This window comes from Cariama cristata, unplaced genomic scaffold (genome assembly GCF_000690535.1).
Source record: "Cariama cristata isolate BGI_N322 unplaced genomic scaffold, ASM69053v1 scaffold8995, whole genome shotgun sequence".
Taxonomy (NCBI): Eukaryota; Metazoa; Chordata; class Aves; order Cariamiformes; family Cariamidae; genus Cariama; species Cariama cristata.
The window spans coordinates 1-16,914 of record NW_009615729.1 but is presented as its reverse complement, the minus strand read 5'-3'; the positions used below and the strand labels follow the sequence as shown (position 1 = coordinate 16,914).

Below are 16,914 nucleotides of genomic sequence, written 5' to 3'. Positions count from 1 at the left end.
AGGCTGTAGATTTGCATGTGAATTTGTTGCCTCTGGTGCACTCGACAGGCTGGGTTTCTCAATATTTAAAGTGAGAAAGAATGTGAGGCGGCTTTCTTCAAGTTCAACAGTGATTTATTTTTTTCATATGCCTAGGTATTTGTCAAAGAAAAAGATGACAGGTGAATGCTAAATATGGCTGAAAGCAGAGAGAGTGAAATACTTTACCTGCCGTCTGCCCTGTTGGCCCCTCTAGGGCTAATCACTTAGACAGTGTCCCTTTATTTAGGTGGTCAAAAAACCCACCCGAGTCCGTCCACGGCTCTGGCTACCTCTCGGGAATGCCCCCTTTCACCTCCCACAGGCTTGAATCTTCCCTCTCCCCCCTTGCAGGTAGGTGCAAAAAACCTACCTACGTTACTGCTGTTTGCACACTGAGCTAGGAACAAAACCATTCCGTTTTAGAATAAACCCCAAAGACTTTGCTGGCTAAGCAGCTTGTTTATCGTCTGCCTTACAGTGGTTAATCACTTCTCAATAACTGCCATACCTGTTGCAGAGCCATAAATTTGTCTTTGAACATGCATATACGTGTCCAACATCCTTTCTGATGCCTTTTAGGTTCATTTAAGCCAACCTTCAATTTCTCCGTCTTAAGACTGGTTGTATTCTAACAGTAGTCTATTACTGAATGCTTAGCAAGTCTTAGACGTTTGCTTGTTTAAAAATTCTCCCATGTGCTTACTAAAGAATTTTGGTTTGGTCTGTCTTCATTTCTTTGGTTGAGAAATGACTGTACAAATATTTCAAAATACTACCCTGTGTAAAGTCAAATGTTTTTCTTCTGTCATGCTCAAAATAGTGGAAGTTAAAGGCTTTGTAACATGGAAGGAAGGGGAGACTCAAGACGGCTCTTGTTCCTGCTGGACACCAGATGATGGTTGCCTATAATGAGCGGCAGTAGCCTGTCCACATGACTGATGCTCCTGGAGTTTACCGGGGATTTGGGTTTCTGTGGGAGAGAAAGCATGAGGATGAACAGAAAGCAGTTTGCATTCATAGCAGCCTCTACCCTGCAGACTTTGCTTCAGGCATCGCTGCGGTGCTGAGGTGACAAACTACACTCCCTTGTGTCCAGCTGGAGGAAGAGACGAAGAGTTAGCTGCTCTTCTTTTACTGATAAATCCTGCAGCTATGCTAGCCTATACCTGTAATCTTAAAAGCTTTCTTCTCTGCTGGCTTCAGCCTCAATGGCTTTTTTTTTTTTGGGAGGGGGGAAGGAATGCAGTTCCCTGTGCAACTTCTGCTTCCACAAACTCTACTATGAAAATGCAGCAAACAGACCAACCCCAAAATCTAACCCCGTCATGGACTTAGAGCTTTTCACTTGTCTAAAGTATTATTGTTTAAGTAACAAGAAGCTTCAGAGTACAACTTGAATAGCAACATCATAACGTTTTAAAGACATTTAATCATTTTTGTTACCAGCTCTAAGGTAATGCCTTGGTTAGCACCTTTGAAGAGGATGATCAGCTGAGCTTGCTTTCTAGTAAAAGAAAGAATAAATGCCTTCAAAGGACGGTGATTTCATGCCTGTTAAATGGGGGCTGGAGTCAGTGAAGAGAAAGGGAGTTTTTACACAAACAGTAATTGAACGCCTGTGGTCAAGTGACAAATCCAGCCTTGCCACCAGAACGTCACACCTCCAGAGGGCTTTATTTTTAGATGCTGACAGAGTGTACACTTTTAAGGCTTTGCCCAGTTACCCAGAAAATGTGACAGGGCAGTAAAATATGATCATCACACATGCAAAAAGTAAACTTTGTAACCAGAATGGGGACAGAAAAACCAGAAAAAAATACAGAAAACCACAGGAATCCCCGAAGGGAAAGGGCAAGGAATGCTTTGGAGGTTTTTTGTTTGGGGTTTTTTTGGTAAGTTTTCAGGTAAACAACCCTTCACCTGCATTTGAACCAACCTTGGCACACAGGTTCTATTAAAAACAAGCTCTAAAACTGAAGATGAAAACACCTGTTAGTAAACATTCACCTTTAACCATAAATCAGAAGCCAGTGGAAGGATGGGCCAGGAACGCTCATACTTAATTATTTGGTTTCCCTATTTAAGTAAGCCCTCAAGGCCAGCATTACATGACTACTGCTGTTAAGTAGGAAAAGGAGTAAATGGCCAAATGTACAGCTGCAATCGCACCATTCCGTTCATGCCTGAATGAGCCGTCAGAGGACGGCGCTGGCAGGGTTTCCCCCGCAGCCGACGCTTCAGTCCACAACATTAAAATGGGACAGATCCAAGACTGGAAGAAGGATTCAAGGGCACAGGACTTCATCACGAACACGCTCCAAGGTTTATAAGTGAACTGCAGCAACGCTTCGGTACCGAGCTGCTGATGTAGCGAGTTACGCTTTGTGAAAAACTCCACAGCTTTGTCCTAAAAAAACTAAAGCCAACCCCAAAGCAGAGCTAGGAACACCATTATATTCAAAGTACTAGGTCTTGATCAATATTTTGTACTATTCTACACAGTGAATGTATTTCCTGGAGGAAATAAACCACCACAAATTTTTATTGTAGAAAAAAAAAACATTTATCAAAGAGACTCAAAGCATAAGTAAGGTTTAACTATTCCTTGACCTTGACAATGAAAAGTAGATCTAGCTCAATAAAAAGACAGAAACAAGTGCAAGCATGTGAAAGGATAATTCTGTAGTCCTTGGAAATTCTGGATGTTCAGATCAAGTAAAAACATGGGTTTTGTTTTTGTCAAGAAAGTTTAAAAATAGATTTCCTGCCATAATAAAGCATTTTTGGGAAGTGGTGTACAAGTGAGGCAGAAGTGTCAAAACAAATGACTACTCAAACTAGTTTAACACTAAGTCTAGCCTAGGAAAATAAGTAAGTTCTATATTAAACTGGAAATGCATTTTGTTTCTAAAGGGAGTATTTTGCATTGTCAAGTCCCTTATGTTGCTTAAACAAAATTTAACACATTGTCAGTATCAACCTGCCTGTCATTTTAGATAATAGTGGATTTTGACCAAGTGATTGACACAAGTGTTACAAGAATGAACGCCTCCATAAATTATATTAATTGCACTGAAGTTTTGATGGATCTGATGTTATTCTAAAGTAGTCTTTGTATGTGTCAACTTTTTGTAAAAATGAAAGCTACAGTGTGCTTTAAAGCAGGTTTTTAGGTTGTCAGCTTTAAATCACTAGTGACTTTGTATGTAGGATGAATGAGGTTCATTTAGATCTACAAGACATCCAAATACCGGATTAAGTCTATGCAACATACTGCTGCCACAGGATGAGAGTTTTGTATTCTTCACACATACCATTAAGTTGCTTCAAAGCAAAATGCATCCTTTACCCATCTTGCCGTTTAACCAGTCCTAATCATGAAAGTAAAAACTTGAGCGTTGTTCTTTTAAAAAAAGTAAAAAAGCCCCAAACTTCACATAGCTTCACTGCGTTTCTTACAGCAAGGGAAAGGAAAAGGCTGCACTTGGGCAGTCACAGCATACACAAAACTACCCTTCTTTCTCCCACAGGAAGTTTCTACATCAAACAGATAAAGCACGATGAACAGCCATGTCAGCTCTGCCAGGTGTAGCAGTAGTAACAGCTGTAATGAGTGAAGAGCAGAGTAACTCACAGCAACTGCGAAGAACCTCCGGCCATGACTTTGCACAGTAGAAGCTGAAACACGTAGTACGTGTATTTTTATGTGGAAGCCTGGGAAAAATAGTATTTATCTGGTCCTGTCTGGTAGTTGGGTAAGCCGCCTTTTCCTGCTCCACAGCTATACACATCTTGGTGCCACGATGAGGTGCAACAGCTGGCACAAAAGCTAAAAGTGAAGGGCATGCTGTAAATGCAGTGTGGTATAAAACCTTTTCTAGCAAGATTTAGCTAAAAGAAAAAAACATTCCCTAGTGAAGCATCCAGATAAATAACTGGTGCTTAAGTACTCCTAGCTCCTGTCCTATGCAAGAAAGCTTTTCTTTATCCCTTGGTAGCTTCCATTGTTCCATCTAAAGCACGTATTTTTGTGGTTAGTTACCCTAGCATGCCCAGCGTTTCAGCAGCGTTAGGCGATTAGCAGACACCTATTACAGTAGTAAGGTGCAAACTGAAGTCTGGACACTGCATCAACGCTCAGCTTGTAAGGATGCGACTGAAGCAGAAGGCAGTGCCTCACGGAAGGACAGGCAGTAGCTGAACGGCCACACGCTGAACTGGACTGGTCAGCCTGTGCAAGAACCTGCAGGCGTAACCTAACGGCTACGGAGAAACGGCTCCAGTGCTGTTACTTCTTCTGTGGCAAAACAGTTCTGTTCCAAGTGTGGGTATGCAAGGAAGAGAATACAACCTGCCCTCTCTTACACACGGGTTACACACGATTCAATGGAGGATTTTTTTTTTTAATTTGTTCCATTTACATCAATAGAAATCTCCTGCAGTCAGACAGTAATAAAAAAGCAGTAGTCCCTGGAATTTCACAGTTTACAGTTCAACTGTTCAATTCCTGTAGCCTTATCACAGGTGAAATCTGCAAACAGAGCTACAGATGTAAGCCATAACGCTGCAAGGCATGAACTTAATAGTGTCACCGTTATGAATTTAGTAGAACAGATGGGGAAGTTTCTACAGTATGTTGAGTGATACCCATGTATAGACCTCCAGTGTTCTTGTCCTATTAGTGCCACGAGACATATTCCTTTTACTGTACATTACAGGATTTCCTAAAATGCTTCTCCTTTACCTACATCACTTATTTTTTTTTCTACCATAAACGCATTGGCATAGGTTTATTCTCTTAAATACAGCTTACCTGACCAAGTCTTCAGGATTCCTAACACCATGAGGACAAGGAACAGCATTCATAGCGGTGGATGTTTTATATCCAAGACTTCTTCCCCTTGCTTTGATTTCCATCATATTCCAGCTCGGCTTAACAGCTTCTACATAAAGTCTGACAGCACAGTTGGTATTGTACATGCTTTATTAAAATGGTACTTGTATTTACAATATCTGCAGAAACAATCCCTCCCAAGTCTTGCATTCAGACAGACACGCACACATACACACGCGCGCACGCCCCTTCACTCTACAGGGGTGTGAAGGCTAGGCTCCCAAAAGTTAGGCAGCTTCTGGAAGAGGAGGAAGGGTGACTTTTGTGTGTGTTTGTAATTACTTAAAAAGAAGCATGGGAGTATGCATTTGGCCATCACAATGCTAATTTAAGTATATGTAATATTAACATATGGCAGTAACACTGAGTATTCCTCTTTTACATTCTATACACAGAATGACATCAAGGTTTTCCAGTCAACAGAACATTCTAACTTCAGTCTCAATGCTGCTTGTAGTGACTATGAAACCACAATTTTGGGGCTGTCCCTTAAAACAATTCAAGTCTATGTAAGCAAAATAAGGCACAATTAATATTTGATTTGATTTAGAGGATGGGAAAAGGGGGGGAGAAGCAGGCTTCAGATAATAGTTGTTGCAGAGGAAAGTTTTACCCAATCCTTTTGAGGAAAGGATGAATTTTACCCCCATCCTAATCTACACGGACTTCTCTTAGAGAACTGAAGTATTCTGCCAGGGCTACTAACGCCCACATACAAAACAAAATTGGAAATTCACATTTTAACACCAGTTTCAGTAGTCTAACCTACTGATACTGATGCACATGAGTACATCTTTCTTTAATGCTGAAGGAGAAGACACACATGAAACAAGATTCAAACCTTCCACTGAGCTTGAAGACTCACGTCTTTTAGAGAGCTTGTAATATATACTATTTGAAGGCTTCAGCTTACTGATAAAAAGGAATAGCATTTTTACCTTTAAATCCCTGGCCCCTCTTCACTAACGAAGCCTAACCAGACATTACAAATGAACTGCAACAAAAAGTTTGGCAGCACAAATAATGTCAGGTATTCAAATCTTCATTTGTGAGTATATTATTTTCCTTGTACAAAACCTGTTGAATGTTTTTCGCAGCAGATGAACTGTACCCAAAGATGCAGGACATTCTGTGATGGGGAATAAGAGGTTGCAGTTCCGAAGGCCCCTGACTTTGGTTGTTTACAAAGTTCATTCCTGTTTAGTGTGATCCTTGGTATCTTCCTCATCTGTGTATTCTGATGGTTCTTCCCCTGGTTTTAGGAGTCTACCTACGTAGTCATATTTTTCTGAAAAAGATTGATGATTCCATTACAATCAAATACAGCTGCATTTGCTAGTTAGCCTTCACTCCTGCAAATTCACTTTTTCTCCTACGCACTAATGTTCTAAACCTGAATCACTGAAATCGACAGCAATTTATCGGAACGCTCAGCCTCCTAAAACAATCCTACTACCATTGCTGCTCACTAGTTTCTCTACTCGGAGTACTTTGTTTTCGTTCTCCCACAGCTAATCAGGCAAGCTTTATCACACAATGGCTGAAAATGCTACTATTAAAACTGGCACAAAGTCTCTCAGTCTGTTTTGATTTCAATTAATGTGAAAAATGACTCCCCCTCCCTCCAGAGGCATACTTCCATACTTTCGATAAATTATTTCAAGACAAACTTGTTCAACCCTTTAATGCCAAAACAACTCTTCATCCTTATCATAATTCCATGGCATCCAAAGCCAACAACCTGCGGAGCAGGAACTCCATCAGCTAAGCTTCGCTGAGATTTGAGAGTGAAATTCTGTGCTGAAGAGCTGAGAAGAGAACAGCTTTCTCATATAAAACTCAAAGGTTGAAAAAGCTACAGTGGGATATACTGGAATCCTCTCTGTGGAAGAAAGACCTGAAATCCCTAGTCTTTTCCTAAGAGAGTTACTTTGCACTATTAATGTTACTGTCAACATCTCTTCAAAAGGTGCCCCAAGCCCAAATCAGTCATTTTTATTAAAAGCATTTCCTTAAGCTAAAGATGTGCTGCTAATTCGAGAATTTACCTTTAAATTGCATTTCCCACTCTCTTACACTTTCCATCTGTACAGCATTTAAGTCCGATAGGTCATCATATTCATCTCTGAGTGCATCTTTATCTAGACAGAAAGTTGCTAGTCCCCTGGAGGCATCTCTGCCAGCAAATATTCCATATGGGCCCTCTGAAAACAAAAAGACAAAATTGATACCTTCAAGTCTTTGTTTATGGTGACCAATCTCAGTTCTTTATATAGTCTGCCAAAGCCGTACGTTAAACTTCTGCAGTGATAAGAACAGCAGTAGTTTCAACGCCATGGCTGTTGGGACATTCAACAGCACTGCAATTCAACCTTAAGTATCACTACGAGATAAAGTCTGCTGAGAGAAGCAGAACCAGGAAAATAGCTTGGAAGGGATCTCTGGAAAAATCCCTGTCATTTGATGCAAGCCAGTTGATGTAAATTCCAAAGGGACTGGAGGCTGGAATTCCAAAGAAACACACTCTATTAAGCAAAACATAGAATATTCACAAGTCAGGCATGAGTAGAAGCAAATTGTATAGACAACTTTATTAGAAATCCATTGAATTTTATCAATAAGTAGAACTTAAGAGTGCTAATTAATAATTTCAATTCACTTACAGAACCACCACAACTTTCTGCACACTTGACAGTGCATCTTTTGGCACATTTCTTATTTCTGTGGAAATAACTAACCTCATCCATTTTGGGCAGCAGATCACCCATACACCTATCCTGTATTGTTCCTGAAAACTGCACAAATCTTCATGTTACGAATGTAAAGCAACTCCTCCTTTGTGCTTTTTGACTGATGCAAAGCAGCACAAATATGCTAATAAAATTATGAGCAGTGACTGTCAAATAAATATTATTACAAAGAGAACTAGATGCTTTGCAAACCAACAACTTTTAGGGCGAGGCTGGTAACTGGCTTTCCCAAATTTTAATTAAAGACCTTCAAGCATATCGTTATCTTAGATTTTCTTGACCTAAACCCAAGTACCTTAATTCAGCTCCATTAAAAAAACCAAACCAAACCAACACTTCAAAGTTTTCTGCACTAACTGCAGCAGCTAAGCAACAGGGAAATGCCCAAGGCATTCGAAAGAGTGGTCACTACTTGAAGACAGACAGGCCAGAACCCTTCTCTGGCTTACTTGTCGTAAGACGACAGCAGCCGTCAGCCCGAAGAAAAGGCAGCACCCCTGGGCAAGAATGAACACAAGCAAGTGGCAACACCCTGTCCTTCACCCTCTCTATTGCCTGCGGTAGCACTTCAGACCTCTTCTGGACCAGGACGAGCCACGGGAAATCATTCAGAGAGGCTGGTTTCCTCCCAGGCCGCTCGCTCCAGCCACCACCCCTAGCTGCTCTTGCCGGGCACTGACTTCACAGGGTTGTGACAGAGGCTGAATGCAGCAGGAAGAACTCCTGAGGCAGGGAACCCGCATACCATATGGATTAGAAGAAACTGCGTCCTCACCACAACTGCTGTCATCTCTCCATCCCAGAGTGCTTGGCTCTGTAAGTTGCTTACAGTCAAACCTGAGAAGGGAAGGGTGTCCTGTGCGCCAAAGACAATCCCCTTGTCTCTCTGGAAATAAACTAACTGGTTTAAAAGCAAAATTTCACAAAAAGTAGATAGCAGAGAAAGAACTATCAACTGGAAGCTTGCACTGTACAAATCTGGCTGTAAGAGACAACCATAACGATTAACAGCATCTCTATGCTCGTCCTTTCAGATATTTAGCTCCAGGAATGGCATTCACAATAACTGCCTCTGGGATCAGGGACTACATTTATGCTACTTAAGAGAAACGAAGTCAAGAAGGCTTGTTAACCCTACCGTTCCTATTTGCATCCTGAATTAGATGTTTATTTGAAAAACAGGATTCAGAGACTGAAATCAATCCTATACCAAGATATTTAACCTATGCATTTTGCATGCTCAGTCGCTTCCCATAAAACAGGGTGAGAGGTAGCGATGGTCATCATTTGCAACATAACATCAGAGCTTCTTCAAACAAAAAGTCCTGCTTCACTCCAGAATAGCTATCATTCAGGTGATCTAGTTTTTGATGTTCTGAATGAAGAACACAGAAGCTATAAATGGCTCTTACAAAGACTGCACACAATCAGTAAATCCTTAAGAGCAATTATAAATTGTTACTTAACCTCCCCACCAACAGTATTTTGTCCCCAGTTTTTCCTTTCTCTGAAGTGTTTAAAAGAAGTATTTCCATAAACCCTACTAGCTATTTGCGTAACGCGTTTTCAAAATTGTGGCCAACCAGAGTTAGAGGAGCACACTGTTCTCCTTCCCTTCTACCCTGCATTCAGTGGTTTATGGAGTTTTCCAGCACCTGCTGAGATGCCACCTCTTGGTCCACCAGCTCGATTCCAATTATTTCTATTAAAAAGAGAATTACATCATGTTTATTGGTATCAAGCCCTGAACACCCTTATATCTTAATAATATACTTAGTTGAAAGCACGAATGCTTTTCGAATGTATCAGTTTGCATTAAGATTAATGGATGCAAAATTTCTGAAAATATATAGTCATGTCAGATGCTATTATACCAATTTTTTTTTTCTTTTCTAAAATTGAGTTTAAATGTTAACATTCCAGCATGTTTACTACAGAAATATTCAGGAAAAACTGAGAAACCATCAAGCCAGGTCCAAGCACTCAACAGAATGCTAACTAGTAAAAACCAGCCTTTGGACTTGGTAGACAGCATCTCAAATTCCAGCTCTGCAAATGTAACTTAGAAACGTGTCCCCTTCTTTAATCCTTTACTAAAAGGCATATACTGATTACAATTATTTAATAAAAAGTGCAAGCCTGGCTTCACCTTAGTTGCAGGGTTGCTAAAGCAGAAATTCAGAGATCTCAGTATGAGCAATCTACTTCAAGATTTAAAGCTTCCATTCAGGTACTTTTACACAGAGATTAAGTACAGTATTTTACACTAATACAGAATATACAGGTCTGGGGTTTTGCTATGAGCCCTAGTCTATTACTCACTTCTATATAAATATGGGTGCAACAGTCCTAAAAAGGTATTTTGCATATCAGATTTCGTTGCGCTTGGAGAAGCATCCAGGAAGGTGCCAGCATTGACAACCCTGGGGAGAAAATATGCTTCAAGAACATGACTCTGAAGTAGAGACAGCAGTGCAATCCTAGACACGCTCCCTCAGAGTTCTTTCATGACCAGATGCAATTTACTCTGCAAGGTCTACCCGTAGTCCTTCTTTTCTTTCCTTTTGTCTGCCTACCTATTTAGGCTGGCTCCTGTTCTAAATAATTGATTGCACCATGACGCGATACGCATGCTGAAGAGATTGCAAAAAGAGATGCTATTAGCATAGGTATGTATAGCAAACAGATTTTTTTGAGACCCTATCACAAAATTGCAGTGGTTTTCTTTTCCTGTACCCGCAAATTAGCTATTTCATAGTCAAACATTTCTTTAAAAACTCTTTTCCCACTCCTACATGGCATCTTGCAACAACAAACGCAAAGTCAGGGAAGTGTCAAAACCCACTAAAACACGTCTGCTACATGTTACTTGGCTACACGTGGCTATGAGCCTTACATGATGGAAAACTTTGTTCCCTGAAGAATGCTTTTCTTCCCATCATTGCTTTCACATATTAAACCACTTTTTTTCCAGAGCCTTTATTTCAGCGCTGAGACCAAACAGTTATCAAGACTACATATTTGCCTGCATATCTCCACATCTATACCACCACTTTTATACACTGCCCTTTTCCCCTGTACAAAGTTCTCATTTACCTTACAACTCTACCTTGCATAAAGTACACCTGTCTCTAAGCTACAATGCAAGCAAAATGTTGCTACCCAGCATCTGCAGATCCTCACTTTCTCTGACAGTCCAGTTAAAAATCTGGGCACCTTGATTAATTTGACGTCTTGTTGCAGCCTGACATTCACTTTTATTCACAAATGAACTGGGTTGCTTGAGAATCAGCAAAATCAGCCAGTAAAAATACTTTTCCAATTCCTGCACGTGGGATTTCTGCATCTCCTAGCCCTGTTTTGGTTCTCAAATGAAGATTTAATTTCTCTTTGCAGACATCCTAAAACAACAGCAGGTGAGGAAAAATAAATTTAACATTAAAGCACTGTATTTAAAAAGTTGAGATATGAAGCTGTCCAAGTTGAAGTGTTTATTTGGAAGCACTGCTTCTAGTTCACTTGCTCCAAAACAGACTAAATGGGATCTTGCGACAGGACGCGTTTCAATTTTCAACTGGTTTGGCCAAACCTATGCTGGTGTTCAGCTTTTGAGCAGATATTCTTGGGTTACCAACGCGGCTCTCTGACCAGCTCAGTTCCACAGCAGTTTTGCAGAACATCCTAGACTATTGCTCCAAGACTAGTGACAAATGTGAACTCTGTACACTGAACTTTGGATTGCTCCAACTGTCAGCACAGGGACTGCACCACAGATAGCCGCATGTGGACTTTATATCTAATGAAGTGATTTGTAATCTAAGAATTGTATTCATTCTCACAAAGCCCATACAAGTTCTCTGAAGAAGCCACACGGGTGTTCAAGGTTCAGTTTTAAACCAGCTTTGGTTTCTTCACGTAGTCAAAAAGCACTTCCAAGCAATCACCAAACATGCAAAGCATAACAGATGTTCTTTGCATCTGTGGGCTCCATGCAGCCACTGGAAATAAAATCCAGTTTTGTCTGAAGCTTGGAAATTCATCGACAACACTTCTTAAACTGCAGACAAGAACAAAGATGAATCTCTCCTTTAATGTAAGTTAAAGAAACAAAGGGAGACAGACCACAAAATTAGTGACAGCCGCACTATTCTACCACCTTGTCTACCTTTTCCACTCCAAATCAAAGCGAAATCTCCACTGTCTGTTTGAAATTTTCCATCTGAATCCTGACACGTGTTTGTTCAGTGTTGCATCTTTTATGAGGGAATGAAAAAGCTATAAATTAGACAAAACCATTTTGAGATGCAGCTTGAAGGCAGAAACTTTCTAATAACATTTATCACTGCAAATTCAAGGTGACATAATTTTAACTTTACTGCTCCAGATTTATGTGAAAGGAAAGATGTGGGTCAATTTTAAGTTACAACTTGCATGGAAAGTAAGTGTTCTTAGGAGAGCAATCCACAAAATCTACATGCTCAGATGGGAACAGCTTAGAAAGAGGGCTCTAAACCTGACTTCTTAGGCACAAGACCTGAGCGCCCCACTCTCTCTTTGGCTTGCTTCCCTTTTAACTCTGTGAAAAAGAAATGCAAGAATCAATGACCTGATTTCAACTAAAGGGGCAAACAGCAAGCACTTCTAGGAGACCCTGTAGTTCAGTAGTCAGGAGATACCTGGAAGATAGCCCCATACCTGAGGAGGACCTAGATCTCACACCTTGCTTTAGTGAGAAATGCTCTGGCCACTAGTTTATTTCCTAACAAGGCAAGCAATGCTGGTCAGGTTTTTTTGATTAAATGAAAGAGAGCTACACTGCTCTGTACTGGATTTAACATCTATACATCACTAACAGTGATGCCACTCTCACATCCTAATATATCGTGCTTTGAGCATACCTGCTTGATCAGGCCCCTCAAACCTCAGGTGACTGGAACCTGAATGGTTTAAACAGGAACTAGGGCTTTACACAGGCCTTTTATCAAACAGACAGTTGTTCAAGTTTTAAGGAATATATTCAGGTTATTGAAAAAGGAGAAAAAAAAGACAGAGAGCTGACAAGACACACAAAGCAGAAGCAGAGGAGGAGACAGAGTGATGCATCTTTCTGCGCAAAACCACTTTACTGGTCCCTGCTCTCCGTAAACATGGACTGAGGGCTTAGAAGAAGCCCTTCATCCTGGTGGCAAGGGCACTACTCCCTTTAATCGGAAACATGGAAACAATCTCTGACCAACAGGCATCTATACACCTTTTTAGTTTTACCACTCCCAGTAGGAACTTGGCTTCTTTATCCAGAACCGCTGAGTCCCAGGGTGAGAGACACCTCCATTACACAGACACCAAAGAGCTGACAAACATCAAAAACACAGAGAAGACAGACACCTTACAGGAAGCACTTCTTTCTCCCTACTCCTATCCTCGGTGCTTATCTGTAAGCCCTCGGCCTGTTGCGTTCTTAAGATAAGGCCACCCTTAACAGAATTCTCCAGACACAACATATACGATGCCCCTCCTGCAACATTTCATTCTAACCGTATCCTTGTAAAGGATGTATTGAGAAGCATCAGTGTCATCTTTTAAAAAGAGCCCCAATGAAGTTCACAGCACTCAATTCTGAAGGAAGTCTAACAGCATCAGGTTATTTTTATACAAATGATGGGAAAAAATGACAGCTGTTTACTACAGAATTTTTCAATTTGGATTTGCAACATGAAATAAAGGTGATTTTCCCCTCATGAAAAATGAACTATGACGGAAATTTTTGTGGAAGGAACTATTACTACCTAATCTATTCCTCTTGGCAAACTGGAAAGCAGAAATCTTCATGACACTTTGAAAGAGAAGAGTGGGATGAGAAATGAGTTGACAGTGACAATGTATTGCAGCGAAGGAAAGTCAGGAAATTTGATTTTTTTTAAAAACATGAAACATTAAGAACCCAGAAGTGATGTGGAACAGTTGTATACACTGGATGTGTATAACCTTGCTTTGTCATGCTCAAAGCTGTATGTTTTTCATTAACTGCACAAAGTATTTGTTAAGTTAATCAAAACCTGTTTACAGCATTATCTTGGCATGCCGATTTAAATGCTAAATATTAAGATTTGTTAACGTTACTTTAACTCTTACTATGTCCTTCTATTGACCAATATACTACCAGGAATCTTGATACAAACATGAAATTAAATGTGGTGATAAATGAAACAGTAAAAACTGTATTTCATTATAAGGATATAAAACCAACACAGCACAGACTAAAGGTATTAATCATTAGACTCTTAAGTCGTGAGAGGTGATCACAGATGGGGAAATCACCCCAGAACAGCTTCTCTGGAATTCTGGTTACATGATATTTTTAATAGCGAGCCGCTAATTGTTTATTTATTTCTTTTAGAGTTTGTGGGTGATGAAGGAAAAGGTAATTAATTAAAATTAATAACCAAGCAAAGCATTCTAGGACACTTACTCATTTAGGCAGAAGCAGAGGTGGTATTTAATACAACTAAAACTGAAGTGTTGAAACGGGTGTACTTGCAGGACAGAGGACTATGCCAGGAAGCAGCATTTTGGAAAAGAACTTCGCAAGTGAAGTTTTAATTTAAGAGTTCAACGTAAGCAAAATGATTTTTGGAGGCACAGACAGTTAAATGTGTGATATAACCTTTTCCTGCTCTTAGCTAAAATACATTAGACATCCCAAAGACTAATAGGATACCAATGAGATAAACTGTGGAAGGCTTAAAGAAGACAACATAAGAAAAACAAAAACAAACTTGGAAAACATTTTTGATTAAATGTTAAGAAACTGAAGTTTTCAATTATGGCTGTTTGAAAGGATGACCTCAACAGTCTACTAGTATTTAAATATATCTGAACTGTATGTATGTAAAGGGCTTTTATGAAACAGACCCAAGTATAACAGGATTCAGTGGATGGAAACTTAAAAACAGGAGAGTTTCTAATAAAATCAGAAGCTTGGTGGGAATTTTAATGGAATCTCAACTGTTGGACAAAAACTGGACTAGATGACAGTTCTGTGCATTTTTAGCCTTCTGCTATAAGTAGAGAAATAGGGTTGCATCCAAACTACACTGAAGAAAAAGAACAGACCTTAATTTCAAGACATCAGAAGTCTTCTGAGACAGCCACATTATTCAATATTCACCCAGCAGTCAAGACATACTTAAGATTTGATAGCGAGCCCTCAGCCAATGCTTTTTGCTGCCTTCAAAGCTGAGGACTATCTTGCATCAGTACCTCAACAAAGTACAAAAGGCTCACAGTCCGAGCCTGCAATGTCAGCAAAGCCAGTGCCCTCAACTGTTTCTCCTGTTAAACAGAATTTGGCCATGGCTTTGTTGGTATGTTTTGCACTTCTCTTGCTATACTCCAGCGATGAGGCATAAAATTACCAAGAAAACTGCTCTGGACATCTGGCTACTCTGACTGAAGTCTTTCTGAAAAGGTCTCAACCAGCTGCATAAGACTTTTCCACCTAACTCTTCTCAGATCTTTTAAGGACTGCAAACCACCTACTAGCTTTTTTACTTTTCAGCCAGAAAACAGTCTCAAGATAATACTCCCCGACATTCATCTGTACAGGGAAACCACATCAGCATGATTCAAAAATCAACACGTTTGGCAGGAAACACACAGCTGATGATGCACAGGTTGAGCATCACTATCCTAACGTGCACGGTCCCAAGTAACAGAGATCTGATAGACAAAAATTATGTCGGTTCTGTTACAAAAAGGCAATCTTTCACCACAGGGGGAAAAAAAAAAAGCCTTTGTCCCTCTCCATGAAAAGCTGGAAGCACTGCTTTAGGGAAATCAGCTGCTGCTAGTTATCAAAAAAAGCAGACTGATGTCCTAGAACATAAAGCTTTAGCTTCCTCACAATAAAAGACCTCCACCAGCAGAGGTTGACAATGTGACCCAGTGATGATATTTACAGTGGAGAGTCTACAATTTAATTTATGTTTGATATACAAAAGAGTTAAAGTGAATGTTTAGAATATGGTTCAGTATTATTTCGTGGACTAATTTATGAAGCAATCTGTCAACTTACTTGTGGTTTAAGTTTCATGTAGCGTATGTATTACCTGCATTTTATATCAGCACACAGGTTTCAGTTTAACAACCCCTAACGTGAGAGAGACCGAAGAACTAGCCCTATTCAGTGTCATGAAAGCTGCAGCACACCAGGCTGCATTTCCTCAGCTTCACTGGTGAATAACAAAATAAGGCATGGCAAGGTAGTTTAGATTCCATTGTTAACCTTTACAGTACCCAGTCAGAAAAGCATTTTGATTCAGTTATGGCAGTTTCAATTTCTGCAACTGGTAGCAGAGCTCGTATCACAAACTTTGAGGGTAACAAGAGTTACAAAATACTAGCCCAGTTCAACTGTATAACTGCTTGTCACTTCCCTGATAAGAACCAAAGACTGATAACATGCCAGTTCTGTATTTTTCTTTTTGTAACCTAAGAGTATTGAAAAATAATAATAATTACTTAACTTGAATTATTTCCGGGGGGGGGAGTATCCTCTCTTTCCTCTACCCCGATACAAGGACACTTGCCACATCTACTATGAAAACTCCTGCATAATTTCATTAGATCAAGTTTTCCAAACCACCACTGTTTAAGGAAGCAAATTATCAGTCATAACCTTCATTTCCTTTGGCATCAGATGTGAACACAGTGCTCACTAGTAAGTTTATCCACCTCATTATTAAGAACACTGCTTGTTACGAAAATATGCTGCAGTTTCACAATCTACAATGTGAATACAGAAATATAACATTGCCTTTGAAGCATACTTTTCTGAACCTTTGAAGTACACATTTCCGCTCCAAAGAACTGTATTGCTTGTCTTTCTGTTTAAGACACTGGGCTGATTTCTGTACTCTTCTCAATGGCAGCAACATATGAGCCCCAGAGCTCTCCCTGCTTGCCCCTATCCTGATTAAGATTCATACTCGGTATAGCATTTGCACCTAAGCCAGTAACCAGCTCGTTTTTTTCTTTCCTGAACCGCAAGCGTTAGAACGAAGGAAGCATTGCTCAGTTGCGCTTGGAAAACCTACTAGAAAAGACAGAAAGAACAAAAAAAAAAAAAAAAGAATTAAATATTACACATCCAAATCCAGGCAACTGGATAAAAGGACGCATGACGGATGCCTGAACAGAACGCAGACCCGCTGTGCATCGCCTATTTAAAACCACCGTTAGGCCCCAGGC

General features: G+C 40.1%; 1 protein-coding gene across 1 annotated transcript; it reads right to left on the bottom strand.

The window, feature by feature from the left end:
* Positions 1–4,987: 4,987 nt before the first annotated feature.
* Positions 4,988–7,119, bottom strand: LOC104161467 (membrane-associated progesterone receptor component 2; the record flags this gene model as incomplete). Its single annotated transcript, XM_009699921.1, has 2 exons — positions 4,988–6,203; positions 6,964–7,119. Coding segments are annotated over 2 exons (254 nt in total), but the record flags the coding sequence as incomplete, so codon positions are not given.
* Between the last annotated feature and the right edge of the window lie 9,795 nt (positions 7,120–16,914).